This window comes from Thamnophis sirtalis, unplaced genomic scaffold, assembly GCF_051295495.1.
Source record: "Thamnophis sirtalis isolate CommonGarterSnake01/CBP01778 unplaced genomic scaffold, rThaSir2_p1.2 scaffold_5, whole genome shotgun sequence".
NCBI lineage: Eukaryota > Metazoa > Chordata > Lepidosauria > Squamata > Natricidae > Thamnophis > Thamnophis sirtalis.
Window position 1 is genome coordinate 118,198,792 of NW_028261385.1, and position 18,953 is coordinate 118,217,744.

Sequence of the window (18,953 nt, forward strand, 5' to 3'; positions counted from 1 at the left end):
CACTTCTCTGTGATAGAACAAATGGAGGAGGGAAGAGAGTACATGAATCCAAGTTGCATTATTTTATTTATTCATTTTATTTGCTAGCTTGCTTAATTATTGACATTTGTATTCAGTTATGCTCAAAAGTCTTTGAATGGTTATCATCAGATAATAAAAACATAACTGACAATAATAGCAATAGCCTTGTTGTTCCATCTTTTTTTTTTTTTTTTTAAAGGAAGTGAATGCCGGAAACTACAGACTGGTCAGTTTAGCATCAGTTGTAGAAGAATCTACAAAATACAGGTTAGCAAATACTTAGCAAGGAACAAGGTGATTTATTAGAAGCTGCCTTTGATTCACTGAAAATAACTTGTCACATGATTCATATAATTGTTCTTTTTTTAAAAAAGTGATTTAGATTAGTCAACCAAGGAAATGTTGTGGTTATAGTGAACTTGTACTTTTGTAAAGCTTTGCATAAGTGCACCACGACATCCTTTTTATTAAAAAAAAAAAAGGGGAAATGTGGGTTATATAGTCCCACTACCAAATGGATTCAAGGCAGAGGTGGGTTGCTCCCGGTTCAGCTGTACTGGTAGTGGCAGGAGGCTCTGCCCACCCACCCAGATGCTTCTGCGCATGTGCAGAAGTGTCATGCATGCACAAGAGCGCACGTGCATGCACGAGCAAACCAGTAGTAAAACCAGTACAAACCCACCACTGATTCAAGGTTATTGGCAAAATCATGTGTAATATGTGGTCTTTGAGGGATTTATGTCTAAACAAAAGAAGATATGCAGTCGGGTACTCCATGTGAGATGAGTCAAGTTCTGTTCTGGCTCAGGTGCTCTTCAACATTTTTATAAATGATTCAGAAGTGTGGATAAAAGGGATGTTCATAAAATTTGCAGATAACACAAAAATGGGTTGGGGGAAATTGCTAACAGGTCATGGTCAAGGGTCAAAAGAATCTTGATATACTTAAACAATGGCCCTAAATAACAAAATGCCATTTAGTTGCAAGAAATATAAGATTCTTCAGTTAAAAAGGATAAACCAGATTCATACGTACAAAATAGGTGACACATGGCCTGAAAGATCTGGTATCCTGACAGACTAGATATAAATTAGCAGTTTGTTACAGTTGCCAAAAGAACCAATGAGATCTTGGTTCAACAGAGGTATAAAGTCAAGATTATGGAACATGATAATTCTGCCCTATAATTTCCAGATTATACCTGGAGTACAACATTTAATTCTGGTTACCATAATACAAGAAGGAGATCGAAAAAATGGAGAAAATATATTATGCAGTTTGGATGCTAAATTTTATGAAGAACATTTGAAGGAATTGGATAGGTTTGGCCTGAAGAAGAGAAGACTATCGGGAGAGATTATAGCAGTCTTCGCTGTTTTAAAATTTGTATTTGTTTTATTATGTAAAATATAAAGAAAAAATAGAAATAGGAAATTAAGAGAAGGAAAAGGAGTGGGAAAGTGGGGTATGAGATACGGGGGGGGGGGGGGGACAGAATAAAAAAGGTGACTTCCTATACGCTGCTCTTAATCCCCAACAGCTTTCTTAAAGATACAAGTCTTAGCTGATCTGCAGTTGGAGAACTATGGATTTCCAAAGGGAGTGGGGAAGTTTTAGAAAAGGTCCGCTTTCATACCCTTCCCTCTCTAGCCTGCCAAGAAGAGTCAATCCAGAGCTTCCCTCACAAGCTGTTCGGACAAGGTGAATACGTCAATTAGAATAAAACTACTTCCAGTTGTAATGCTTTCTATACATATATCAAATTACCACCAGTGTGTATATAGATACTCCTTGATTTACAACTGATCGCTTAGTAACTGACCCCCAATTAGGGATTTAAAACTTAGTTCTGAAGTTCAGTTCAGTTCAGTTCAGTTTATTAAACTTGTATGCCGCCCTATTCCCGGGGGAACTCAGGGCGGCTAACAAACCAAAAGGGAATAGGGGCAATACAAAGGAGACAAACAGGACAAAAAGCAAAATACAAAAACAGATTAAAAACTCCACAACAGCCACGACAATTCGAGCGGGGTTGGGAACTCATCAGCCCCAGGCCTGCCAGAACAGCCAGGTCTTGATGGCTTTGCGGAAAGCCTGAAGGATGGTAAGGGTCCGAATCTCCACGGGGAGATTGTTCCAGAGGGCCGGAGCAGCCACAGAGAAGGCCCTCCCCCAGGTGGTTGACAGTCGACATTGGCTAGCTGATGGAATCCAGAGGAGGCCTAAACTGTGGGATCTAATTGGTCATAGGGAGGTAATTGGCAGGAGGCGGTCTCTCAAGTACCCAGGTCCAGTTCTAATATTGCCACCCCTCCCTAGTCCCATGACTGCATTTTTGGGTGGTTGACATCTGACCCATGTTTAGGGCCATTTGCAGTATTCCGTGATCATTTGACTGCAGTTCACAACATTTTTGCAAGAAACCAGCATTTATTTCCAGCAAAAACTGCCACACTGAGAACTTTTCAACTGCTGCAAAAACATCATGAAAATGGGTCCAGTCACCTGCTTGACTACCGTCACACCTTAGGATTGTAATCACCAGGCTCAATTACAGTCATAAGCCAATAATTACCAGTATTAACAATATACAGTACATAATCCATATGTATTTGTTCAGTTTCTTCTGTAGAAATCATGTTACTCATGCTATCACAATGTTTAGAGACAACTCATGCATGCAGTTTTAATCTTAGAAGATAATACATTGACTTGCTATATAATCTTAGAACATAATATATTGCCTCAATGGGGAATATATTTAAATAAACATATGTTGGAAGTGAAAACGGGTAGAAGGCAAAGCAAGGAGAAGTGTGTTTATTTTCAACTGCTGTCATAATTTTTGCAAAATGAAAGGTTTTGATCTTCAGCATGTCATCTCATGTGTCTTCATTGCTGCTGTGAAGACTGCTAGGCAAGGAAAGTTTAAACCGAAGAGGAGATTCCCTTACATCAGTGCCACAAAGCGTTGCACAACAGAAATGCCTCTTGATGTGTCATTTCCTTCTTGGCCCACAACCAAATTTCAAACTGAGGGAAGGAAAGAAAGGGTTCTAAGGCCTGTGTGTGATTCCACAAGCCAATACTTCTCATCTGCCTCTCTGAAGAAATGTAGTGAGAAAGGCACGTCTTTAAGTTTGCATCCAAAAATGACTTTAGAAATTTTAAGCTGCCACTACAACTTCGCTATCCTCCTTGCCCACAGCTGTGAAAGCAATAAACCTGACTACACCCAGCAAAACATGTTCTCCCATTGAGATCTGGAATTTTAAAAATCCCCAATAACTGGGGCTCTGCATGCCATTTTTGCAGAATGGCTGTGCAATGTTTTGTTTTGAAAATTTTATTGCAAGCTAATTAATGTAAATGTCTGAATCAAATGGAATAGTAATTCCACATCATATAAAGCCACTCACAGTTAAGTAAAAGCCCTTTCCTCTGGCTATGAGAATTCTGCATGTTGCTATCCCCAAGAGTTTGGGGCCTGGGAAAAGAAAGGTACTAGGCACATGTTCCGGGGTAGGGGCAAGCGACCTGTGCATGATGTTGTCATTTTACACACTTCCTTTTGGCATAATTGTGGTTTGCTACAGACACGACTGGTGACCACAATACTGATTTCAAGAAAATCAAGCAGAATGGAAGCAGACATAGCTTTCTCTAATTATGCTCCTATAAACATGATTCTTGCCTATTCAAATATTCTCTGATTCTTAAGTGTCTATGTTGGAATCCTGCCCATTTGGGAATGAAAGAACCCATGTTTCAAGCTGTGATCTATTCTGCAACATGGGTGAGTTTGTTGTTAATTCTAAATCTTTTTCAGACCTGCTCCTAGTTTGCAGCAAACATATGAAGATGGGAAATGGAATGAATTTGTTTCTACTCCCAGTATTGGACAATCTGCTGAATTTCTCCCCCAAGTCTTTAGAATGACAAAGTGAACCTTTAATTTCATCTATGCTATTATAAAAAAAGTGTCATCTACAGTAAACATATGGTTTGTATATATCATAAATCAGGAACAAGGTGTATGTTCTTTGCAGTGAATGCTTGTGTTCAAGCTTAAACCCAAACATTTGTTATAGACAAAATGGAGATAGAACTCCGTCCACTTTTAGATTGCCTAATGTGTGTACAATAATTCAGTAATGTATCCTGTATAATAATGCTATAAAATACTTCTACATATAGGAAGACTTAAAAGATTTAAAGATGGCAGTTTATAGTCAAATTTATACTATATTTTAGTTATCAAATGCTGTGTTATGAGCAGAACTAAAAATAGAGAAAGAAACACATATGGGCTGCTCATTTTCTTTCCAAAAGTTTATTCAAAGCTAATATATTTGAATTTTTGAGTCAAAGCTGACTTTCTTAAAGATATCTCAAAATGAATTGGGAAAACCCAATCAAAAGAACATGATTCAATGCTTCACATCAAAGTATTGAACTGACTTATTTTCCAGATCAATTTAAAATGATGACACATATCAAACTTAATATCTGAATCATACCAGGTGCTTCATTCAAATATTTGTCAATATCTGTAAGATAATAGCTTTTTGAAGTTGCAACTTCATTCGGAGCATTTGCTGAGCCTTATGTATAATATGATTCAGAAATCAAACAAGTTAAAGGCTGTAAAATTAAATGGATGCAGAATATAATATTTGATTTGCAACAGTTGAAAATGAATTGTAAGATAAACATTATATTCACTTTGACTATGCTACTTAAAACAGGTATAAGATATTTTGCTACTGGTATTTTACTTCATTGATTGCTAAATGGACAGTTTGTAACAGAACAGAATAACAGAGGTGGAAGGCATCTTGGAGGTCTTCTAGTCCAACCCCCTGCTTAGGCAGGAAACCCTACACCACTTCAAACAAATCGTTGTTCAATATCTTCTTAACAACTTCCAGTTTTCTAAATTTTCCAAAATTGAACTTTGGATGGAATAGAAATATAATTTTCAGATAAGATCATTTTTCCATGCTTGATTCAATGTTGTTAAAGCTCAACAGTTATGGAAAATATTTATAATATAATGAAATACATTTTAAAAGCTGGATTTCCTTTCCAACCTATTCTTATTACTTTTATTAAATATTGCTAAACTTTACACAGCACAAAACATACTGAATTAGCTTGGTGCATGCTAACTGTACAAAGAAAATTGAGGTTTCCTATTGGAAAGTATGCACAGTTCCTTCTGCAGAAGAATATATAACAAAGCTCTGGGAATATTCCTCAATGTCCAAAATAATTTTGTATTTTACCAGTAAATCTGAGGTCGAATTTAATTCAATTTGGAAATCCTGCATTTTGCAGTTATAATTCTATTAATAAATGGATTTGTGTCACATAAGAAATGTGGGTTTCTTATCGCAATTGCTGTAATAAATACTGTGGGATGTATGAAATTCTATTATGCTAATGAATTCCCACTTTAGTCACTTTGTTTTATTTTTCCTTTTCTTTGCCCCTTTCATTTTTACTTCCTTCTTTGGTGTCATTTTTCCTTAAAATGCTTAAATAAAAAAATACCATCCTCATCAGTTTATAGATGGATTTAATGGTTTGAGATCAAAACCAGAGATCTGATCATCAGGAGTCATAACTGATTGTTTTTGAAACTTCACTACAGAATAGCACATTTGAATTTTATCACACATTTGAAAGCATCAATATCTTCTTTACTGAATATTAAGTCTTATTTATGACTGAGATTAACAATAATAGTTTTTAAATTTCTTAGAATGCTTAGTAGCAAATATAGTATTTTGTGGTTTCTGTAGCTCCTCTGCTATAACCTGCAATAGTAGGCTGGGAACATGAAGAAACAGGGCATAATGTATGCTGCAAGATCATAGAGAGACGTTTGACTTTTGCTTATGAAAAGTAGTTACAGTATAGCTTTACAATGCTGCATGACTTTAAAATACTTTAAAATAGCAGGTAATCCATGGTGGTTTTTAATAATATTATTACATACTATATTATATTGTATCACAATATTAATAATTGTTCCATTGTGTGTGTGTGTACCTACTTATAATATGTACCCCATTTCCCTGAAAATAAGATCTCCCAGATAATAAGCTCAATTAGGCTTTTGAGCGCATGCGCTAAAATAAGCCCTAACCCAAAAATAAGCCCTCCCCAAAAATATTGCAACACAGCAGCAGCCATGAGGTCATCACACTCGTCACCTCCTGCACCTCAAAAATAGTAAGACCTCCCTGAAAATAAGGCCAAGCGCTTATTTCGAGGGTCAAAAGAAAATAAGATCCTGTCTTATTTCGGGGGAAATATGGTATGTATGTATGTATGTATATACATACATGTGTGTGTGTGTGTGTGTGTGTAACAATAAAAGAGCATGTTGAATTCAGCAGAGCTAAAAAAAATAGGAAGGGCCAGGTAGTTGTACAACTCTGAACAGAGAACAGAATGCACATTTGAGCGTCTCACAGCATTCCCTTTTCTTTTTTTTTCTTTTTGCAGTATCCTTTGCCAGTGTAAACTTTCCTTTGTCCATTAAAATGTAGTTGGAAAATCTCCAAATACTGAACTAACTTTTGGGATTACATTTAAAAATATTAGCTTTCATTCAATATTTCAAGTGAAAAATATCAGTCCATCTCATCATCTCAAATACTAAGCCATAATTTGGATAGGCTCCATGCTGGGGCCCATGGCAACAACCCTAAAATAGACATGGTGAATAAAATTATTAGTAAATATCAATACAGGGAGTCCCTATTTACTGACTATAATTGGGACCCACAATTTCATTGTTAAGTAATGTGGGCATTAAATGAAATGTTGTGTACACACGCTAGACTTAAAACATCAATTCCATTGTAGTCTTGAAGAGCAATGTTACTCGATCACAACTTGTTATTTCTTGCCAGCTTCCCCAATGACTTTGCTTATCAGACGCCAGCTATAAAAGTTGCAAAAGGTGATCATGTAACTCTAGGACACTGAAAAGGTCATAAATGTGCCCAAATTGTGATCACATGACTGCAGAGACAGAGCTGCAAGTTTGAGGAGCTGTTGTGAACTTACTTTTTCAGTGCTGAAAACTTTAGCAAATGAGGCACTCAGTAAGTGGCAACTACCTAGAAGCCCACCATTTGCATCAATTTTTGCCCAAAAGTGATAAAATTACATGTAAAATGAAGCAGGGACCCAGATTAGTATAGTAGTTAAGGTACTTAGCAGAGGTGGGTTCCTACCAGTTCACACCAGTTCGGTAGAACCGGTTCATCAAATCTACTGAACCGGTTAGAAGAGGTTCCACCAGTGGACCCAGGAAGCAGGCCACACCTACAGAAGAGGTTCCAAAAATTTTTGAAGCCCACCACTGGTACTTGGCTAGAAAATACGAGTTCTAATCCCACCTTGGGCACAAAGTTAGATGGGTGATCTTGAGCCAGTCGTTCTCTCTCAGCCCTAAGAAGGAATCTAGGGTAAACCACTTCTGTAAATCTGCCAAGAAAATTGTGGGGACTTGCTTAGACAGTCACCAGACTGTCTAATAACTTGAAAGCAAATAACTCGATAACAAAAACAAAGAAGTAAGTGAATATAGTCCTCAAAGCCGGCTACATATTAGGGCAGTCACAAAGCCTTCAAAAAAGGATTTTAGAATGTGTACTAGCATACATTAACTCTTCTTTTTCAAATATGAAGGCAGCCACCACATTTGCCAGAAGTGAATGGCTGCTTAGGAAGTTGCTCTCAGCTGCCTACAAGAAGTAAAAAAAACAGGGCTAAGGGGCTGTGCATATATACACTTATGAATACGCATGGGAGCATTCACACAAGCCTTGGAATAATCTTGCTGCATTAACTGTTTGAAAATACATGGTGGATATGTTATCCTGAGCACCTCTTTCAAAGGCATTCCACAGGCCTAAACAACTGGTCACTGATCGGTTTATTGAACTGTACATGGGAGAGGCCAGAAAAGGAGAGAAGAATAAAATGAGTGTGTGATAGCAGGAACTTTGGAAGGGGGGATTACTTTGCTTAATTGTGGACAGTTGGAAAGAGACTAGGAAGTAGGCATACATATTATTTCTGCTGCTATTCTATTATTAAATTTTTCAGTCCCTCTGAAATTCATTCTACTGTACTCTTTTTCATTCATTCTACATTCTACAGGTACCTGGCTCAATGGTAGTAACTATGAGGGATCACAGTTCTAGGCTGCATTAACAGAGGGATTGAAACAACAGCACGTAAAGTAAAGGTTCCCCTTGCACCTGTGTGCTAGTCGTTTCCGGCTCTAGAGAGTGGTGCTCATCTCCGTTTCAAAGCCAAAGAGCCAGCGCTGTCCAAAGACATCTCCATGGTCATGTGGCTGCCATGACTAAACACCGAAGGCGCATGGAACACTGTTACCTTCCCACAAAAGTGGTCTCTATTTTTCTACTTACATTTTTACATGCTTTTGAACTGCTAGGTTGGCAGAAGCTGGGACAAGTAATGGGAGCTCACTTCATTATGCAGCACTAGGGATTTGAACTGCCGAACTTTCTGATCAACAAGTTCAGTGTCTTAGCCACTGACCCACCGCATCCCGATGTGAATAGCACTGAATATGTTTTATCTTCCAGTCCCCTAATCATATTTATTGCTCTTCTCTGCAGTTTTTCTAGAGTCTCAACATCTTTTTACATTGTGGCGACCAAAACTGGATGCAGTATTCCAAGCATGGCCTTACCATGGCATTATAACGTGAAGTGTTAATGCTTTGGTAAGGCCACACTTGGAATACTGCATCCAGTTTTGGTCACCACAATGTAAAAAAGATGTTGAAACTCTAGAAAAACTGCAGAGGAGCAACAAATATGATTAGGGGACTGGAAGGTAAAACATATAAAGAACGGTTGCAGGAACTGGGTATGTCTAGTTTAATGAAAAGGAGAACTAGGAGGTGACATGATAGCAGTGTTCCAATATCTCAGGGGTTGCCATAAAGAAGAGGGAGTCAAACTATTCTCCAAGGCACCTGAGAGTAGAACAAGAAGCAATGGGTGGAAACTAATCAAGGAGAGAAGCAACCTAGAACTAAGGAAAAATTTCCTGACAGAGCAATTAATCAGTGACACAACTTGCCTCCAGAAGTTGTGGGTGCTGCAACAACTGGAGGTTTTTAAGAAGAGATTAGACAACTATTTATCTGAAATGGTATGGGGTTTCCTGCCTGAGCAGGGGAGTTGAACTAGAAGACCTCCAAGGTCCCTTTCAAGTCTGTTATTCTGTTATTCACGAAATCCAAAAATGTACTATTGTCTGAGGTGAAAACCCACTATCTAAATATTGCCTTAAACATGCAGAAAAATGGCTTCTCCATTCTTTTCTGGGACACTCGTCTTTTCCACAGAAAATCAGAGGAAGCAAAGGAAATCCCTGGAATGCAACTGCTGAACATAAAGCTACAAAGAAATCAATAAAGCAGACCATAAATGTGTAGCAATAGCAATAGCAGTTAGACTTATATACAGCTTCATAGGGCTTTCAGCCCTCTCTAAGCGGTTTACAGAGTCGGCATATTGCCCCCACAATCTGGGTCCTCATTTTACCCACCTCGGAAGGATGGAAGGCTAAGTCAACCCTGAGCCGGTGAGATTTGAACAGCTGAACTGCAGAACTGCAGTCAGCTGAAGTAGCCTGCAGTGCTGGATTTAACCACTGCGCCACCTCAGTAGAAGATACAGAAGTCATCTTTACTTCCAAATTACTTGTACAGAAGTAGAAAATGAAATTTGCTTATATAAATAACTGTTAACCAAAGGACAGGAGTTTTCAATTCTGTCTTTTAGCTTTCTAAGCTTGTATAATAGCATTTTGCATATTATACAGACAGCTGAGTTTTATAGCCCACATACAACTGGAACTTGCAATAATAGTTCTCTGTAATAGATATCCACTGAATTCCCTCACTACATGTTAGGTGTACACATGTACCATTTTAGATGCATATATTAATATCAATGTTATATATAAAATGTCCCAGGTATCCCACATTAACAGCCATACAACACAGAAAATAAAGGAGCATGCAGTTGTGTGAAATGATTATTTTAGAGAATGTAAAAATTCAGGGAAAATTTTCCAAGATAAACAACTGCAACTTCAAGTAATGCATACCTCTGAACCTGAAACTAATCTGTGAACATTCAGAAATGCTGCTCCCATTTACCAGTGAAAATCACAGAACATTTGTTTTCTTCCCTGTACTTGCCAAGAGAAGGTCAAAGTTTCTTTCTTATAAACAAGTCTTACAAATTCATGATGTTCAGCATGATGTCATGTCTTAAAATGATAAGCTGGCAGCCCAAGGAACTGACATTCTGTAAAGATGTGCACAACTTTATGTTTATGCTACTTAGAATGAAGGTTCTAATAAGTCATCGTCTGTATTTCTTTAAAGAGGAGTTTTATAACTGTGATGAATCACAACGGCAAAAGATCAAAGTTTAAAAACATCAATGATGCCATGGGGTATTTTTTAATCTTGTAATGAATGATGATCATGTGCTCTTATGAAGTTGGTCCAACTGCCAATGCCAGATGTGTATATTAAGAAGTTGTTTGTGATGTGACAAGCCCTGGCTCAGCTGCCAGGGAAAGAGAGCAAGAATGAGGAATAGGATAACATGCTTCAGACATCCGAGTAAAATAAATGCAGGTCCTGGCAGAGATGGGGACTGTTGATACATGTGGGTTATCTGAATTCCTAGTTAAAAGAGGCTTGATAATTAGCCTCATTCACCTAGCTTTGTTTTGTTGGTGCCAGTTGAACTAATTTATTGCTATGATTAATTACCAATTTACTATGCAAATTAGTGTTGGAATTCTCAGGAGGAAATGAAATTTTAGCATATTTCTCCAGAAAGTATTTAGATGGGAATGTTAAAACGTTCCATGGAAGTATGAATGATTCTTGTCCAAGTTGAATCATGTTTTAAAATTGTTTCTGTAATTTTTTTTTCTTTTCTTTAAACTATCATTTGTTGACACAGTGTACTGGGTTTCCTTATATATTATTGTTATCCCAGATGGAGGTTTAAACAGTAGTTTATTCAAGCTGAATCAACCCAAACAATTCTTGAGACATTTCATTAAAAAGGAAGTTTAAAAGAAAACTAAAAATTCAGCTAGGTTATTCAGGCCATACCGGGCTGAATGAAAAACGAAAGAAAGAATGAGAACAAGAAATGCTGATTAGAAAAAAGGAATCCAGAACATAATAATAATCTGTTTTTATTGCAATTGAATTCTCATATTTAATTCACTGCATTTGTTCTATGGTAGTTATTGGCCCAGTTCACACTTACAGAATATCCATATTTTCCCAGCACTCTAACCCAGATCTTTACTAAAAAGTGAAATTAGATATTTTAAGAAGCTGGGTAAAATATGGAGAGCCCCTTGTCATCCATACCATGTCTCTAGCTCAATCATGGGAAGGAAGGATCTAGAAGTTCCTATTAATAAATCTTATTTTAGATAAATTAGATAGGCTAAAGGTCTGTTGTAGTCATTATTTTTTCCTCTTTTGGTCCAAACAAAATAACAAGTAGATCAATCAGCGCCTTATTAAATATAAAGTTGTATTTTGGGTGGGTTTTTTTCATATTTTAAAACATATATCCAGCTGTTTTGAGAAGAAGCCAGCTCTTTACCATTGTGAAACTTAGGGGACTTGATTCGCCATCCAAAGTACATCTTTCAAGAAATAAATTTTATAGATCAAAATGTAGCCTTTTGTAGGTGGAAAGATGCTTTATGCCAGGAGTTCCAAGGTCATTATAATTTTTTTCTTCAGATGAATGTATTATAACATTCCTAGCGATATTTTACACGTAGAAGTCTTTTTGTTGAAATATTTCCTCCATGCTGGGCTACCACATGTTGCTCTGATGGCCAAATTAACTTTTCTCCACATTCAGAAATTGCCTTGCCTGTTTAGAAACTTCCCGTTTCAAAGGTATATCAGAATAACCATGCAGATTTCCAAATGGGAAGAAATAAATTAATACCAGATGTCAAAAATTGTTAGTGTTCCACAAGGGACAACATTCTTTCAGAGTCAATAAAATGCTAGCAGTTGCATGTGAGAGAAGAGCTTTTTCAATAGCAGTAAATTTAGTAGAGATTAATGAAGTAAACAGGAAAGCCTTGTGCTATATGGTGAAAACAGACTTTACATGGGCCAGAAAACTTTATATTTACTGAGAAAATAAGAGTTTCCAATAGTTCTCTATTGTTAATCAGAAAAAAAAGGAGAACAATAAGGAGAAGTAGCAACTGGATTCTCTTCTGTAATGCTTCAGAAAAATAGAACTGATCTTACCATCATTTATTCATCAAAGGCATGCAAATGACCGAAATGATCCTTTTAGAAGAATTCACGTTTTTATAAATGTGGTTATTCTTCAAATAATAGTTAATCTCTAACTTAAATACAAGCATGCTTCATCAAACAACTTCAGATTTTAATTAGCACCGAAAAGAAGGATTTAAGATTGTCTTACCAAGATATTTGCCTTATAAATGGCACTGATTATTAATTGAATTTTTCCAAAGACAAAGGCAGACAGATAAACCAGGATGGATTAACCAGGTCTGACTGTGCACATCAAAAAGCACAATGTACAACAATGACTGGAACTTGACCAAACCACTGTCATTGAAAAGCTCATTGTCTGGCAAGTACATTTTTATTCCTGAAGGAATGCGCATATGATGTACAACAGAAGCAGAAACATGCTACCTGCTTGACCATACAGTACAATAAACAATTCAAAAGGGAAAGAAGTAGTGCACTAAGTAGCTATAAGAAGCTTCCGAGATCAGTAAAGTATTGTTAAGATTAGCATGCACCTAACTTGTGAGCAAGTTACTTTTAAGGCCTCATATTCCACTGTTTTTCCTGGAACTCCATCCAAAGGAAAGACAGGAACAATCACTCTCTGTGTCCTACTCTCTTCCAGACAGCCAATTTCCACCCTACCAAACAGGCTGCTAGCTACAATATTGAGTCACACATGAGATCTAGCTGTTATAAATACCACAACAATTTAATCAAGCTTTTCCCCCTTTGTATTATTTTGCTTGGTTGAACATTTTAAAAAAATCAAATGATCTTAATAATAACTGTTTTTGATCTTATGTGGATCTCGTAGATCTTTCCAGAACTTTGGACTTGGAAAGAATTAGTATACACAACTTCCCCCGTTTACCCATTCTCATTCTAGGATAATAGCTTGTGGTCTGTTCTCTTGTTTACTGAAAGTGAAATGTAGGTGTGAAATAGGCCAAAATATTGGGTTCAGAAACCTTGCCAGATGAGGACTGTGACTGAGCAACTCTATTTTAACCATCGGTTGACCAATATACTTTCAATTTCTGTACATTAAGGAACTGGCCATATTTCCTTTAGCATTGTGCCCTATAAACCAGGTGGACTGAAAAAGGGTTTCAGGGGTGGTAAATACTGCAATAAGTAATGAAATCATCCCCTCTATGTTAATAATGGAAATAGTGAAACTATTCCTGACAAAAGATTTAATTTAGATTTGTTGGATTTTGAAATCCATAGAGTTGGTCAAGTGGCTAATAGTGTAGATCCGTTTCAGCTTAGCTCTGTGAACCTGCCTTGATGGAGAACTAAATTTTTTGGCTTTCATACATTCCTTAATGACTTTTAATGTCACAGCAATCATGATATCCATCTTACAATCTCCAGGTGCTAAAGCATTTCCAATCCTAGATGTTTAACTAGAGGGGAGAAGATGGTGCTTCTGAAATTTACACCATGGTTGCTGGGCATGGAAAGTCCATTTTGCCTCCTGTGTTATCAATGTATGTGAAATCACAAAGGGGGGGCTCATTTGGAGATTTATGTTAGCGTATCACCAATTGCAGATACTAGGAAATTTCTATTTCTTCCAAATTTCGTCTTTCCGCACTCAAGTTTCCCCTGTTCTCATAGGCTTCATGGAGTATGGACAAGAAACAGGTTTTCACAGAGAGAGTCTATCCCCTGAAACATAATTGGCCCAATTGACTGATTCAAAAGTACCATAGTGGATTATTTCAATTTCAATCAATTGTTCATTATCAGTTACAGACTGATATTTACAATTGGCCCCAACTGTTCTTATCTTTAACAAACTTGTTAAAGCTACTTTGTTTGAACATGTTTTTGGCTTTGCGTTATTCTTAGGTGCCTTGTTAATATTTCGTTATTTTTAGGTGCCTTGTTAATATTAAATATTTAATCTTACTGTAGCCTACTCATAATCTGACAGGATTGGGGTGAGATATGTACACTGGAAATAAGTAACAATTACCTTACCCCAGAGGGCACACTGGCTTTCTAGAAATGACCATAGAAAGTTCAAGAGTTAGAGCAAGAATGTGTTTTGATTGATCATGGCACTATAAGGAAATCACATCATTTTTTACTTAGACACTACACACAAATGAGATTTCATTGTGGGAATATTTTGTAGCTCGCTTTTGGGGGTGGCTGTAGCTCTAAATTTGATAGAAAGAGTCAAAATTGATGAGTTCGTAAAGTCTCCAGTTCAGAAATTAAATCTCTGGATTAGGACAAATAGCAAAGAAGTACCAAACCTGGAACATAATGAGTGAAAGGATGGGACAAGGAAGAGATATTGAGCCTAATATTTTGTATAAAGTATAAATCAAACCTAAACCCAAATAGCCAATATATGGAGAAAATATAAATTATATTTTAAGTTCTTGGGATTTTTGTAATACATTGGGTACTATCTACTACAGGTGCTTTGTAATTATTTTGGTGGGAAACACAAATTCTGTGCTGAGAAAAATCTCATTTTTCATGGTGGTAAGAATAGGGTGAAAATATGCTTTAAAAAGAAGGCTAAAATTCATAGGTAACAAACTAGGATGTTATTTTTTTCCTGGTGCAATTGAACACTACTTCCTTACAAAAACTTGAGCATGCTCAATCAGATCTTGAAAATTGGCATTTTCAACTATAGAGGTAATCAAAGACATATTGACACATGGATCTTATACGGAAACAAACGCCCACATAGCAGTTTGAGACAATGTGAATACAATATTATGAACATTTAACCTGAACTTTCAGATATGAGATACAAAATGCAATTTCTATATCTTATTGAATTCAATAGAAAACTGGAGATCAGGTTTCCACTTCTAGATTGTTTAGGATGACTTACAAAAATTGCCAAGAAAAAAATATTACTTGTAATAATTTGTATTATTAACTATATTGTGATGAAAGGCCCAGATGATTTTGACAAATTATATTCACAGTGGAGAAATCTCCTAGAAAGGTAATCTAATAGAGAAAAAGTAGTCTGAACTCCACAAGTACCACTTCATTTAAGTATCAAACTGTGAGGAAAGGAATCCATGTAATTTTGATTTCAGAAGACTAAAAGGCAAAATAACCCACAACTTCAATCTAAAATTCACGAGACACGAAAGAAATACAGTAATTAAAAATGAAAAATGGAAAATTTCATTTCTGGATTGCTTACTTACACTCACTCACAGATTGCATACTACAGCAATCTCAAGGCTCAAGAAACAAGGCTGGATTTGTGAGGTGAAGAAACTAAATACTGAAAACAAACTATAACTATTTATTTCACAGGTTATCTATACTGTATCCTAGATCACAAATAGAGAACATAGTACTTACTCCGTGGTTCCCTTGGTCCATCTACTGTCACTTTTATAGCTCTGTGATATGTAGCAACTTGAGGAGGATTTGTAAGGACAGTTATTGTTAGAGTAAAACTTTTCCCTGTTAAAAAAAAAAGGAAGAAAAAATAGAAATTAGTATAGAAAAGTTTGCATTAAATCTAAAAACTATAAAATATAAATTTTATATTTGGAATGGAGCAAAGAAATATGTATCTGCCCTCCTCATTAATTGTGAAATTCAGCCGAGTATCACAAATTTTAAAAAAGGATTTTTTATACCAGATCATGAGGTAGTGGCAATAATTAGAACCAATATCTTCCTCAAGAAAAAGGACATTTTTGCTTGAAGAGCAAACTGCTTGTAAGTAATACTTTCAGAACATGTTCAGATCACCATTTTTAATGCTGCAATGTATAGCTACCATCTAGATGAACCAGTCATAGAAAATAAATTGAAGATATCATCTAAGGTGTGAACAGAACTTAATCTTTTCAGAGGCCCTGTCCACTGTGGCAGGTAGGATGGAACATGATTCAACCTGTAGAACTAGGAATGCTGAAAAAGTCACCTTAGAGTAGAATTCTTTCTATAGGTTGAGTGCATGTATTTGTAGAGCATTGTGACTCACATCACAGGGCCTCAAAGAAAGAGAAGCAAGGAACACGGAAGGAAATACATTAGATATCTAGATTGATTTTCTTGTAGAAGAACACAATATGTATCTTTCCTTGACCTTTTAGAAAAAAGCTGGGATAGTATTGCCATGTAAAAATCATAAGAGCCATGGTGGCACAGTGGTTAGAACACAGTACTGCAGGCTACTTCTACTGACTGCCAGCTGTGAACAGTTTGGCAATTCAGATCTCACCAGGCTCAAGGTTGACTCAGCCTTCCATCCTTCCGAGGTGGGTAAAATGAAGACCCAGATTGTTGAGGGCAATATGTTGACTCTGTAAATTGCTTAGAGAGGGCTGTAAAGCACTGTGAAGCGGTATATAAGTCTGATTACTATTGCTATAAATAAAAACATAAATAAATATGATACAAACTAACTATAACACCTAAGGGCCCTGTCCTTATAGCTAAAATCTATGGAAGAGCAAAATCCACAGCAGACCAGTACCTTCCTAAGGCCACTAAAATAATGAATAACTGCTCAGTTCTCCAGAGCTCTGCATCAAGAAAAAAAAGAAAGCTTCCTTGATGTTAAAAGATTCATATCAATTAGAGTCTTAACTTTAAAAAGTAACTATAGACTTAACTGAATTCAGTTCCATTTTGTTTCAATCAGAAAAAAGAGAGAATATTAGTATCTTTAAAAAATATAAAATAATTAAAAAGGCCAGATTCTAAAGAGAAATATCCAGCAGTAAATTATACCTAATTAGTATTCATCATTTTCAATTCCAAAATTCAGTCCCAAATAATACCTACTTGGATATGTTGCATACAAAAAAAAAAATCTAACAGGCCAGTTTCATTGAGGAAACATTAGGGAAGATTACAAGTAAAATGTACAGAACTATATATTGTATATTAGGAACAAATTTCACATGCAAGTAATCTGTTATTTTAACTATAGAACTCAATAAACTAAGTAAATACATGATGTCAATTACATTCACACTTATCTGCACACACTTACAGGAACAAAGTAATAAAGTGGATACTCAAAGTGAAAAAGAGTGATAAAGACTTCCCCTAGCAAAGTAAGACCCAGGGTTGCTGTTAGCTGAAAGAAACTGGCTTGCAAAGCCACAAGATGAAATGTTTCCTGAAGAGAAGGTTGGATTCAAACACCAAACACATTCTTACATCTTTGGGATTCAAAGCAAATGTGGAGATGTGTGGGTACACAGGATGCTACACTACAGCACAGTAGCTTTCCGTTGCATCAGGGGCTCAGCTTTGAGAAGAGCAAGAAATGCCTCATGAACATATCTAAATAGATCTCTTCCTACAGACAGTGTGTGAATTGCAGTGGCCATGAACATCTGCAACATGTCTGTGGCAATATGGAACAAACCATATTATTATGACTTAGGACGTGACATGTGGACTGGACTGATATAATTTGCCCTCCACAGAAAGCAAAATTCTACTCCAGCACTTTCTGCGAGGGAGATTTGCTCAATTGAGGAGAATTTCTCTTTCTTCTGCTGTTTAACTGAATGGAATGTGCTGTTTTTACATTTGACTCCACATGGTTTTATCATTTAAGCTGACTTTATCATATACAAAGAACTTATATATATAACTTCTTGGGAACCCTAACAGAGTCTCCTATGTTCAATATGCCTGGGGTAACAGGAGGCTAATGATATAATTCACAAAGAAAATGAGAGATGGTCGGTCCCCCTTTTCCTGGACCATGTTCCAGCTATTCAATCTTAAAGAAACTATCTGCCAAGGGTGAGGATTGTGCTTTAAATGCATAAAATGTATGTTCCTCTGAAAATCCCAATTACTATAATAGAAATTCTGCAGTTAAGATGGATGTGGTGCCCTGCAACTCTGCAAGTGTTAGGAAACGGAAAACAGCCTACAGAGAACATACAGAATCTTCACCCAGGGAAGTCTGTGGCCTTTGTTCTGCGAGTCACTGACAGTTCTAATCAGTGAGATATGCAACCGTTAATCATTTCAGATAGTCAAAACTGCAAACTGTTTCAAGGCAGGAAGAGGTGGGCGTGCAACAGTGACTCAATGCAACAGTCAGCTATCTCATGGCTTATGGCTCACTTTGCCTGCTGCTTTACCAAAATCTTTAAAAGATCTTTAAAAATACCCGAGCCATCTAGGGACTTTGGATTTCTACCTATTCTATCCTACTTTATGAAACTCAAAGAGCATTAATGAAAACACAAGAGGTTAAGAAAATGTAGCAGCACTAAATGTAATACATTATTTCAAAGTCTAATACAAAACAGGAAGTGTGACTGAGTGGGGTATGTGTGGGTGTGCAAAGGCACACGCATGTGTAATACAGAACAGGTCTGTTGCTGTCTCATTCAGCTTTCAAAGCTTCCTGTCACATCATTTATTATCACCCATGTGGTTTCAGAACATTTGCAGAAACGTTACTCCAAAAAGAGAGAAGGTAATAGTAAACTTCCAATGTAACAGTCACACAAAAAGAGAAGGCCTGCTTATTCTCAGTGCAAGCTG

At 36.6% G+C, this 18,953-nt stretch overlaps 1 protein-coding gene across 4 annotated transcripts in view; it reads right to left on the reverse strand.

The window, feature by feature from the left end:
• Window positions 1-18,953, reverse strand: part of RUNX2 (RUNX family transcription factor 2) — a 161,764-nt gene that overhangs the window by 126,446 nt on the left and 16,365 nt on the right. For all 4 annotated transcript variants that reach the window (XM_087716745.1, XM_087716746.1, XM_014062584.2 and 1 more), the window contains exon 3: window positions 15,780-15,884. In XM_087716745.1, the coding sequence (XP_087572871.1) occupies window positions 15,780-15,884 (105 nt within the window). The remainder of the gene's footprint in view (window positions 1-15,779; window positions 15,885-18,953) is intronic.